Raw genomic sequence first — 13,115 nt, forward strand, 5'->3', positions numbered from 1 at the left:
TACATTATTATTTATGCATTACAAAACAAAAATAATATTTCTACTTTACAATAGACGAATTAAAAATTAATCACGATGCGATGAATTATTTTTTATACGATATCTAATTTTTGACACGCACCAGCTATCATTAAATTAAAAATAAAATATATATAAATTCAAAATAGAGAATATTGTTAATTAAAATTAAGAATTTACAATGTACCTCATGTTCTTCATCCTCCTCGAGGTCTTCGCTGGGCTCCTTCTTGAGAATGACTGCCGTGCAAGAAAGGGAAGGTGAGCTGTCCCAGGACAGTGCTGAACACGCCGAACTTGCCGAAGACATCGACAAGGAATCGAGGTGACGGTCGAGAAGATCCCTATCACGGCCATTATCATTATGATCGCCGGGACTGAATTTGATGTCGTCCAAACAGAGGGGATCCCTCTCGTCTGACGTCGTCACCTGATTAAAAACAAGAAACTGAAATAATTTTCTAAAATGCTCACGAGAGACTAATAAAGATTAATTCTTCTGGGAGGCTAATAAAATTATCAATATTTTATAAGATATATATCACAATAAATAAATAAATAAATATATAAAATGACAAAAAATATGATTTAATAAAAAAAAATAAAATAAAATATGACGTTAGAAAATTTTTATTATTATATTAAATATTTTAAAATCTAAATACGAAATAAAAATATGATTTGAAACGATTTAATAGTAACAAAGTTAATAGCAAACATTATCTAGTTACGTACCTCCATTTTAATTGGGGGGTCGAATTGTGCGTTCGTTCCGGTGGATGTCGTCCACGAGATCGATGGCGCCCTGAAGAGGTTCCAGGGCGCCGTGTCCAGTTCCGTGGGGATTTTTTTATACGATTGCAGCTTCGGCTCGTCCTTCAGGTACCTCTCCATCTCGTAGCATGTCTAAAGAAAAAGAAGACAAGAGGGCTTGTTAGGGGTTTGCAGCATCTTAAGTATCCCGCCGAGCCAGTCACGCTAAAGTGATGGCAATGGACGCTACTATGACTTAAGTTTAATGACCATAAAGGAGGAAAATGAGATTACTCAGACAATATATATAAAGTTACGTATATATATGACATCATATGCTAATATTCAATAGTTTGTTAGATTGATTGTTTACATTTTTACATCAAATATTTCGCAAATTTGTTGAGAGATTTTTGGAAGAGTCATATACAAAAGAAAATATTTTATCAGAGAGAGAATAATACAATATAAAATTATATAAATTATCGAAATATTAAAATTCCAACATTATAGTTAATTAAATATTGCTAGAGAGAAGATATTCCAGTCACAAGTTAAATTGCATGATGTAGAATCCAAATACGGAGCATTTTTACAACGTGTTTAATTTGCTCATAAAGGCGACAAGTCCGCAGATGTTGTAGAAATTATTTGCAGGAATCAAGCATCTCATATGGGAAAGTACATCGCCGTCAACCCAGCTAGTCGCGAGTTTGCAAAGTTGATATTCTCCCGTAGGCTGTGCCAGTTTGGTACAGTTCCTTGGAGAGAGTACAAAGTTATGCTACTCACTGCAAGGAATTATGCACCAACTATACTTCGCAAATGAGATTATAGCACCCCATTCTGGCTAAGTCTCCTTCGGGTCCTCCGTCCTGTCAACTTCTCTTTGAACGCACTTGGCGTAGCAAATAATCGACGAATAATAGCATTAAATTTCGATTTTGATACCATGTATTTAAATTTTAAATACATAGCAATGCGTAAAACAATAATCTGTCCGATTGTACAAGAATTCGATTATTGAGTTCTGTGTAGAAATTAATTAACATTGTTCTTGGCTTAACGCTATTATTTTAGTGAAATTAAATTGTAATGATAAAAGAACATAATAACAAGAAAACATATATAGTTAATACAAATATAACAGTCGGTAAAAAATATAAAAGTAAAATATTTAAATGCTAAATATTTTACATCTTTTTTTATCCTTTCATTGTTTTTAATAAACAATTTTATCGTAAATAATTTTAGTCGTTTCAATTTTTTAATATCTATTATATTTATGCAATTTTAATTATTTTCAAAATTTTCTATTGTTCCCTTGTTATTGTTGTTTCCCTTCAACGTTGTCATATTGTCGCGATCTTTTAGTAAGTTTCAATAGCAATAATCGGCAGTATTAATTATTGGAAATAGTACGATATTCTGCGAGAGTGAATTATACCGATGTCGAAAACACAGCCATATTATTTTTCTTTCCGTCCGCAAGTTATACAGATGATAGCTGACGCAAGCATTCTTTGTGCATTTTCTTCAGGTATCTTCCTTCAGGCATTATCTGCCAATTTATTATTTGCTTTAACAGTTACCATCACAAGCGACGGTTTTGTCTGCCGCTATTACAAATGAAGCTATTCGCCTTTTATAAAGCTACTTAAAGAACTTTTGTTACATGCCGACGCTGATAGCGGCGTAATACGGTTGAGAAATCTGTTTTTGTATTATTACAACTGTGCATGTCTTAATAAACAGCCTCTGTGTGTGTGTAAATAATAATTATAATATAATTACTATTTGTTTAAAGAATTATACTTAAAAAAATAGAATGTTTACATTTAAAAGCCTCAAGAATAAGTGCGTTTTTCATGTCAAGCTTGCTTTCAATTTAAAATAATGTGTAAAACTAAATAAATTTAGGAAATTGATCATTTGTCCTAATAAATGAAGAGACTTTCAGAGCCGTAATTTTACAATTTAAATGGAAAGTGTGTAAGGTTTTCTCTCTCTCTCTCTCTCCCTCTTTCTCTCGACCATCTTTAAATACCATAATTTACGATAAGTATATCCAGAATCAAACAACGAGCAAGAAGTCAAATCTATTTCCCCGTCTGACAAAGATTCTTCGGGAACTGCAAAAAAATGGTCCCGCGCCAAAGTTCGAGAGCTGCGTCTAATGCCGCCAGTCCCTTCTGTGAGAAAAATAATCGCCGCTGGGCTCCTTCATTATTCACGATTAAAGTTCGTTCAGGGGCACCGTGGGTACGACTAACGGCGTTAATATAACTTGGAAAGGAATTTTATCACTCGCTTAGGGATCGTTTCTCCTTCCCCGGGGCTTGCTCCGGCATCAACTGAACTTTACTAATCCTGACCTCCGAAGCATAGCTCTACGTAGACACGGCTGATCTATCCCGTCAACTTAATCTGTCAGAAAATTCTCGAGGAAAACAATATTAATCATCATTGCAAATTGAGCAATATTAACGCGCTTAAAGCTGCGTGGATTGAGATTAATTTTACAAAAGCTCAATTGAAGTCTATACATGTCTAATGTTTGACTAAATAAAATATTGCAGGAATATATATTTGTTATACAAGTGTGTAAATAAAACAAATCAAAAAAGAGAAGATAAAATAAGAAAAAAATATATAGGAAAAGAAAGATATAGAGAATCTCTGTCGGACGTAAATAAAAGCAAAGTAAATATTGAACCGCGACTATTGACAATAAATGTGAAGATGTATTATAGTATATTATAGATGTACAATAAAAACCATATAATTACAATGCTATATAATTACTTATATTTAGTTTCAAGGGAAATGTAGATTAATCAATCAAATTCAATAATAATGAATATATTTTCTAAGCACTTGGCTAAAAAATAAAGGCCCTCAAAAATTTATATTTGAATAATTCGCAAAAAGGTTGACAAATTAAAAATATTTTTAATAATAAAGCCGATATTTTTTTTATAAAGCTGATTGCAAATCTCGATTTTATTTCGATTAGTTTTTCTTGTACCAGTCCACACAATGTAAAATTGCACATTATATTAATATTGATTATAAAATGTTGTGTATTATCACAAAACAGGAAGTGAATGCATTTATAAGGCTAGTTTCATTCAGGAAAACGGAAGTTGACCTTTTACCCTTTTTAGATTATTCCGGGAAGGCAGATGGGGAAAGGGATTTCGCGGAAGATATTTGTGATTTCCTTTGTTTCGCCGCATTCTATATAATGGTAAACCGGGCTTCCTCTGCTACCGCTTAAAAATAACGTGCCCGAGAGAGAGAGAATTGCCGGGAAAAATAAAATTGCCGCTAGCTTTCCGGTTAAGCGCACAACTAGCCGTTTTACGATTTCGCGGAGACGAGCACGTCCTTTTGCCCGTCCGTTGGCTTGTGTTAAATCCAAAGCTACTATAATTTAGCAATATATCCTGTAATAATTTCCAAGACCACGGTATGTTTGTCCGTAGTCGATAACAATAGCCGCGCTAACGTTTTCTGTCGGATTACGTTTTTCACGATAAGTCCAAAGGCCATCTGTCTTTGGATTTATAGACCTTCGGCTGCTTTTTCGTCGTGCTATGAAATTTCGTTTGGAGAAATTATACGATTTCAAAACTCGTTCGCTCATCTTATACGGCTTTAAACTGTTGTACAAGATATAAGATCACTATCGTTTCACTAATTCATTCTATTAAATATTTTATTTATACATCTTTTTATATATAATTTATTATATTTTTTATATAAAATTTAATACAGTTTTATACGCATTTAATTAATCAACATTTGTGAGAATTATGATGTGCTATTTTCAGAGTATGGATGATCCCGAAGTTATGTCACCAATTTCTTCGAACAACATAATGAGATGATATTCCTCTTGCGGGACCTAAGCAAACACTCGGGGGTGAGTGCGAATTTTTTTTACGATGTTTACCTTCTCTTAGCTGACGAAGGGATCGTCGCGAAAGTAACGGCAATACAAAAAATTCCACAGATCGATAGGCTGAATACTAGGGCTCGATGGAAAAAGACGGCGAAAGAAAGACCGTCTCTCTATATATTATGTTTTTAAATTAATCTACATCTTTTGTAATGAATTTATAAGATTTTTTTATTGCGTTACACACGCGATCAACATAAAATATTTTCGCTCATCAAACATCGTGACAAATATTAAAGTGATTATTTCGAATATTGAAGCTTATAATATTTCAAACATGTTTTAGAAATGTCAGTTTCAAAACTTCTACAACTCTCAATGATAATATCGATATGTATTTAATAGAATCAAAAATTAAAGAAAAGAATTTATAATATTAGATTTTTCACCAAAGATGTCATTAAAAAAATTAAAAGATAAATATATTACCAATATATTATTTATTATTAGGGTTTAAATGCAAATAAATTGCGTCTATAAAGACAAAAATTTCATTTTCAATCCTTCATATGGATATTTGATAGCAAAAGTAAAGGGTGAACAGTAAAAGCTCGAGAGAAAATCGCGCGCGAAATTTTTATTTCTCTTTTCGGTAGAAACACAATTTGATTTTCCTAGCGACTTCTAGCTGCAATTACGTTTTATTCGATATCACGTAATGTTGTGATATCAAAGAACATTTGTGGATCTTTACTTCCCGCGAAACCACCGGGACTTTCCAGATTCGACCAACGAGGTTATATCTAGAAAGGAGAACGTCTTCGTTGGACGGGTGGCAGAAACAGCTCAGAGATAATAGTCACTCCCTACGACCGATAAGACCATTCTTAATGATAACGGCGTCATTTCGGAGTTCACGTAGGTAGGATAGAAACTTGATTCGTCGGTCAGCTATCACGTCGAACAAACAGGGGAAAAGGACAAAAAAGGGAGAGAAAGAGAGAGAAAATTGATCGGATCGAAGGGCCAAATCTGAACGGACAAAGAGGGCATCGGAGAGCTTCATCCTAGATTCTCAAAATCTCTTATCGTGTAGTTGGCTCGTAAATCTCCGAAAACCGAAGTATCTTCTCTCTAGAGGCCATCCCCCTCGACCGTCCCTCTCTCTCGCTCTCTCCTCCTCGATTCTAGTTTACGCAAACTCAAATCTCGCGTTATTCATCTTGCACGGGGACGTTTCGATAGTAATGAGGCAATAACGGGACCTCCTGGATCTGGCGGTAACAGTAAAATAAAGCATTCTCGAGGAGCGATGCTTCCAAAGGCAGGCTCGAGAACGCAGCTGGCGAAAGAGTTTTCGGCAGGAAATATTAAGAAAGAGAGAAAGGGCGAAGAGGAGAGCGGAGTCATCTCTCTGAAGAGGAAGATAATCCTCGCCCGTTGGCGGAATTTCTCTCGATGGATTCATTTTTTCTCTCCCGTGCGTTTTTCAACCTTCACGTCGCGCACCTCCCTGAAGTTCCGCAGTAATTCTACAGGACTGTCATTAACAGAACTCTCGCGGCTCGCTCGAGAGCGAATGAATGATAACCCAAGCTCCGTTCTCTCTCCTTCTCCCTCTTGTTCGCGCACGTTTCAGCTCACATTCGTCTGCCATTCTCGAGTCCGCGCGCACATTTGCGAGAGCGAGCGACGTTTCGATGTTCGCGTTGCAGCTCTTCGCCAGGAAGGCCACCACGGTGGCGGTCTGCCAAGTCGTTAAAGAGATTCCCCGCGACTTTAAGGGCGCAGTAAAGCCGCGAATTTATCTCGTCCTTTCCTCCTACTTTTGCTCCCCCGCGCCTCTCCTTCTCGGCGCGACGAAATTTGGAAAGAAGCGCGGACGAGGTCATTCTTTTCCATCCCTATATGTCCTCCCCTTTTAATCGTCCCTGTCTCCCTCTTCTCCCCCTCTCTCGGATTCCTCCGTCGATTCTCTTTTCGTTGCAATGGTGGAAAGGGGCGGCGATCAGGTGCTTTCCATGGATATCGGGGCTTCTCTCTCGGTCCCGCGAACTGATTAAATGGAGTGTATCCGTATCTTAATCTCATACTATACGCACGTCTCTCGTCCTACGACAGAGAGATACGAAACCTCGAAAGAGCCTCGAGGCCAGCGCAACAATTTACGACCCCGAGCCCTTCGGGCGTTTGAATCGTTATCTCGATTTTGCGGAATCGGAGAAAGTATCGAATAACGGGACGCAGATTTTATATCGCGATCTATCCCTTGTTCTATTGGCACTCTGTCCTCGGAGACGCTAAATGCGTATTGTTCACGTAACATTTGCAAGATATCTTAGTGAAAATATCCGACGAGAAATAATAATAATAATTTCTTATGGCGTATACTTATCCTAGAAGTAAATTGAGCTCGCAGTAAAACTACGTGATTGAAATATTTATGCAAAATTAAGTTTTTTAAAATTTAGTTACTTTTTGCTCCGAAAAGAATTTTGTGTTTCTTTCTAAAAGAATCAAATAAATCAAGTAAACCATCGTATAAATTTAAAATGAAAATTATTCTAAAAGAGTAAATATTATTATTAATTTTATTTATTTATTATTTTCTTAATTAATAAATAAATAATTACAATACAATGCAAATAAATCTTGCAATGCTCAATATTTCAATATTTTGTTTCAAATATATTCGTAAGAATATATTTCTCAAATCTATTAAATATTAAAATAACAGTTAGGCATCTATAAATGTTTACAGAATATAAAATTAAAAAAAAAATGTATACGCAAGGCATGAATTCAACAAATAGCTTTTTCCCAATTTACATCACACAATAAATATGATAATTTAAAAAAAATTATTTCCTACGCGATCATAGAGATTCCTCAAAATTCCAAATCTCTTAAAAGTAAATATATTTAAACAAATTTCTAATAAATTTATTGGCGAAATCTTCCTGGCAAGCGATATCGATCGCGCGTTATCCGGCTCGGATTCGTCGAGGAAATGCCGATGAGACGACATTCAGGGGAATGGCATCTAGAACGCGAGATCGCGGAGAGATACCATCCAATCTGATCGTGTTTCGGGGCTTATGGTTTTCCTCCGCCATACCGGTCGTCCACTCGAAAACGCAATGGAACGCCGTCGTAGCGAAGACGATATCCCGGGGTCAGGGTTAACGACGCTAACAAGCCGCGGCTGAGTGACTTACGACTAATTCAGCGCCCCTCCTTTCTCCCTTCCGCTCCCTCGTGTCACGTGATAATTCTCAGGCAGATGCCTAAGAAGAAGAGAAGAGAAATAGAGAAACACAAAGAGCGAACGACTCTCTTGTCCGACCAATAGAACGCAATGAGAGCTAGCTTAGGCTCGTTAGGGTGCAGTCGTACAAACGGCGAGACGCTACAATTGTTTGTTATTATTGTGACGTCACCTCTTTAAACGCCCTCGTACTTCTGCGCTTGTTGATCGGTAATTTGTTACAGCCCCGGACCCCAATGAGAAAATGAGGGAAAGGGAGCGGAAGCGCGTGTGTACAATACTAACGAACGATTTCCGGTGCAATTAAAGATGAAACGAAAGCGAATTCAATTAAAAACAATAGTACAAAATTTAGAATAATGCTATTTTATTTTTAGACGTTTAACAATATGATATACTTAAAGTAACACATATATAATTCATGCTGGTACTGGAGATAATGTTCAAACAAAGACATCATCAGATGTGAAAGAAAATTATTGGCTTGTGATAGACAAGAGAAACGGAAGTTCGTAACAAGGAGCACTCGTCTCAGCGGTATCAAATTTGCTTACAGTGCTCTATATAGTTTGATTGCGACATCGAGCGTAATAGCAGCTAAGCAAACAGACTGATTTTTATTAGCCTCCGCGGTTCCTTTGTGAGAGGAGAAGGGCTTATCGTCGAGAGGAGGAATTCTCTTGCCTCCTCATTGGCCCTTGGTCCTTTCCCGTTTCTCGGCAGCGGCCTTCAAAGCTAGCGGCAGCCCTCGACGAAGATTCGGAACACGAGAGGGATCAGTGCCAAGGATCATAGGGTTCAAATTCCTGGAAGAACCGCAAACTAACTGCCGTACAGTCGATACCAAAAAGATATTCGGGCTCGAGGTAGAGCGAGGAATCATACGTGGCCACGCATACATGCGCGCTATCGATCCGAGACGCATGTTGCGTAACCATTCCGGGTCTCGTATCCATCGCCGGGATGATTCTCTCGAAGACGTCGTTACCGCCGTAGGTCGCAATCTTCTCCGCTTTCGAGCAAATCGAGCAAAAACTCATCCTCGACGTCGACGCCGTCGTTCCCCGGGATCGCTCGCATTCCTCGACATTCTTTCGCGGTGGACCTTCCTCCCCCTCCCCCACCCTCTCATCCACCGTTCATTCCCTTAGTGATGCCCGCCGAACCATTTTCCACGCTTTTTTCTCCATCACGAGCTCCGACGTTTCCCTGCTGCTATTTAATCGTTAGGACTTTTCCATCTCCTTTTGTGAACGCGCACGTGTCTGTAACTACCGTTAATTTTAGAGACTCTCGTATAATTATACGAATGGCGATTTTGCCGAACATACATGGAAGAAGATTATTATTATTTTACGTTCCAATCTGTTGGTCTTTAATCCTCGATTTTTAGTATTTCATATAAAAAAATTGTAAAACATAGACCACGCTATTTAAAAAAAAAATAATACAACTAATAATTATGCAATTTTACCGCTTGTCTCAAGCTGATATCTTCGTTGAAGTAAGTGGCAATATAAAAGATAATATATTTTTTCATGTAAAAAAAATAATAGCGATAAATACATCAAGTTATTTGAAGAAGCATTTCAGTAAACTTCATATAAATCTCGGCAATTTTAATTCATCGAACGTTATCGACTAAAACGTCAAAGCCGGTAAATGCCGATGATACACAGGTAATGACAGATGACATTGATGAGCGATCGAATGGCCGCTCGAAATTTACACGAAGCAATTATTCGCGAGAGAAATAAAATCTTTGATTGGGAAAAAAACGGAATCAAAAAACGGACGTGTCGATAACACGTGTATTCTCGACGTTTCCTTCGTGCTGGATTTAATCACTGCTGAACCAAGCCGTCGCGATACAAATCTCACTGGTCTTCCATCAAGTTAAAGAGGGGGTTAATTGATCGCACGCTCGTACAGTGTAATGGACGTTCAATGACCCTCAAAGACCCGTACATCTTGCGTTACAAATATAAAAAAAAGCGTCTTAAAAAAGCAAACAGATTGGAAATCATCCAGGTGTGACGAATTTGATCTTCCACGCATATCAATCAAGTTGTTCAAGCGTGCTGATGGAAACGGTATTTTGAAAATTGCTACGTACGAGAAGCTAAGGAAAAGAACAATAAATTCTTTTCTTTTTAAATTTGTTTTAAAGTGATGTCATAATACGACATTTCTACAGTATATTATTAACCGCACACATTATGATAATATATAAATACATCTCTATTTCTCTCATGCATATATAGTCATTAATAAACGTACATGATAACTTGTTTGACTCCAAAGCCATGAATTTCCTGTAACATGGGGCAATTTCCTGTAACATTGGGCAAGTTTGCACAACGTAGTTCAAAATTTCGTATTTTAGTTATATTACATTACTATATTAACATATCTTTGCAAATAATTCTATCAAATTTCACGATAATACAAATAATGTTTTACGATGAAATATCGATTAAGAAGTTCGAGAAACGAGAAAAAAAAATTTGTTTTATATACACAGCCTTTTTCCCGTCCGTATATTTTTAAAAAATACCTGTCATGTATGTGTGGCAAACGCATTAATGAACAACGAAGAAAAAACGATATGGCGGATGTTATAGCGGGGTGAAACGCATCGACGTGCTTTGGCCGCCGTGAAATATGTATCCGCCGTGTCCGTTCGGCAGAGTGGCGGAGTAGTTCGAGCCTTCTATTCGCGATAAATGGCGAGGATGAGTGGACGGAGGTGTCAATACGTCATTTCGTGCATCTACCGCATCATAGAAGCTGACGAGGACGAGCTAGCGAAGAGATACAAGCGAAGGTGATGGTGAAAAGAAACTATAATAAAGTAAGAGATTCGAAGGAAGAAGAGGAAAGCAGTGAATTTTAAGACTGCCGAGGATAATATTATAAAATATAATAAAGGTAACTGTAAATTAAATGCATAAGCAAAGTAATTTTTTACTAATATAGGCAAATATAAGAGACAAAGAATATATAAGAGATGCTAATATACATATATAAATTTCTATATAATATATAAGTTTCTCTTTGAGAGATAATTTAATTAATCATTACGGATCTATTTGTTTAATTTTGTCCGAAATTTTTTTAATGCTAAAAATATAACAATCTTTATAAATTAAATTACATGGAATAACAGTCTGAATTAAGCTTAAGATTTTCAAATTTATCAATAATAAATATGACGGCTTTTTTATATTATTAAGGAATAAGAATCGACTGATTAACTTGTAAAATAAGGCGTGATCCATGTAATTGTGTTCGTTATTTTTTTCTACATCGATAATTCCTCCAATAATTCTCCACCTCGGCGAATATTACTATTGAAGGCACGATTTCTTCGTTACTCTCTTCTGCTTTTTCCTCTCCGATATTCTCCGTTTCGTCCGATTAACTGCCGTTTCCTAGTCGGCAGTCACAGTATTCGCGTGCGGTTCTGTCTATCTCGGGGTCTTCGTAAATCTAGGTAATGAGGCATGACAAAATGCAGAACGTTACCTGACGAACTGTGATGCTGGGGACTGACGATTGGTTCTGATCTCGTCTCGTATTCACGGCAAATTCATTCGTTTAATCCGCGTTATTCGCCGTTATATTCACCTGTCTATAATAAAATATCTAATTTCCTACATCTGTATCTTTATGAATATTCACAGGTGAAAAAATATTAAAGATATTAAACATTTTTTAAAAATTTTGAAAAATGTAGAGAATAATATTTCATATAGATTTTTTCGCGAAATAAACTTTATCATATTAAATGTTATGAAGAAAATTAAACGTACATATATAATTACACATTTAATATTAGCATACACACATATTTACACACATACAAACACAATTATTTTTTTTAAGTCTTTCACAAGTCTTATAAAATATTATAAAATATTATATATACTTTATATTAATATTCTTGAAAAAAATTGTATTTAAAATATATATTTAAATTTATTATAATAATTATATATCGCTTAAATTTAAATTCATTATTCCTATATATTTATATCAAAGATTAAAAATTGTTTAAATTTAAAACATTGATACATATGTTGTAATTTCGATATTTGAGCGCATAATTATCAATTTTCTTCGTTTCTTGCAGCCGTTCAATTTTGACACTTTCTTAGGCTCTTTTCTCTCGTATCTTTCACACAATTAGAAACAATAATTGCGCGTCGGGAGCGCAATAGGGCCGCGCGCGCGCGCGTTGCTGTGAAATTTAATTCCCTGTCTCACAAAGTCCGCGACGTATTTCGTCTTCGCTTTTTAGATAGCGGAGAATATTAATCCGCCGTAAGGCTCGCCGCGAGAAAGAGAGAGAGAGAGAGAGAGTTAACATCCTGACGGTTCCTTGTAAAAATCGTTATTCCGCGTCGTTGAATCGCGAGGATCCTGAGGAGGCCCCGGTAGCGTCGGCGGCAGCAGACATTATTAAATTACATTTAGAAGCGGCACGGCAGAAAAGCATTGCGCTCGTAAGGGGGCAGAGCGAAGGGAGGAAGGAAGACGCGGAGGAAAAGTGACGAAGAGATGGTAAGCGAAGAAGCTGCGATATGGAGCACCGCGGGGGCTCCGCGGAGGGGAGTGCGCGATCGCGGCTGTATATATTAATTTGGCGCCGACAATACATATTCAAGTTGGAATTCATACGCTGTCAGAGGCAGCGCGGCTCAGTCGAGAGTGAATAGACAGACATTATGGATGTCGTACGGAAGCAGGAGAGTACCGGTAGCTTGTGAGGGAGGAGGTAGAGGAGGAGGGGAGGACGAGATCCACCGGTTTCACATACGCTTTGCGCCCGCAGGGAGCCGAGTGTGCGACACCGCCAGGTGAAGGCAAGAGGGGAGAGGGGGAGAGAGAGAGAGAGAGAGAGAGAGAGAGAATATACACACATGTACCACACACATAAATGTATATATATATATATATATATAAAACAGAGAGGGGAAGAGGCCTGATAGAATGAACGGCGAGATTGGAAAGGGGAAGGCCCACGTCGCACGTTCCATGGGGACGTGACATCCTATTCGGGAACACGGGCTGCATGTAACGAGCGATTCCGAAACTTCTCATCCACCGTCCATTCGAGAAGAGTCGTTCGATTTCGAGAGATTCCGTGCCATACACGTACACTCGACT

The 13,115-nt window shown here is 37.3% G+C and overlaps 1 protein-coding gene across 3 annotated transcripts in view; it reads right to left on the reverse strand.

The window, feature by feature from the left end:
• The window catches only part of LOC105248927 (Krueppel-like factor 6), a 332,350-nt gene that overhangs the window by 20,651 nt on the left and 298,584 nt on the right, over nucleotides 1-13,115 (reverse strand). For all 3 annotated transcript variants that reach the window (XM_011254008.3, XM_011254010.3, XM_011254009.3), the window contains 2 exons: nucleotides 754-924; nucleotides 206-448 (listed from right to left, as the gene is read on the reverse strand). In XM_011254008.3, the coding sequence (XP_011252310.1) occupies nucleotides 206-448; nucleotides 754-924 (414 nt within the window). The remainder of the gene's footprint in view (nucleotides 1-205; nucleotides 449-753; nucleotides 925-13,115) is intronic.

Source organism: Camponotus floridanus, unplaced genomic scaffold (genome assembly GCF_003227725.1).
Source record: "Camponotus floridanus strain SB8 unplaced genomic scaffold, Cflo_v7.5 scaffold50, whole genome shotgun sequence".
NCBI lineage: Eukaryota > Metazoa > Arthropoda > Insecta > Hymenoptera > Formicidae > Camponotus > Camponotus floridanus.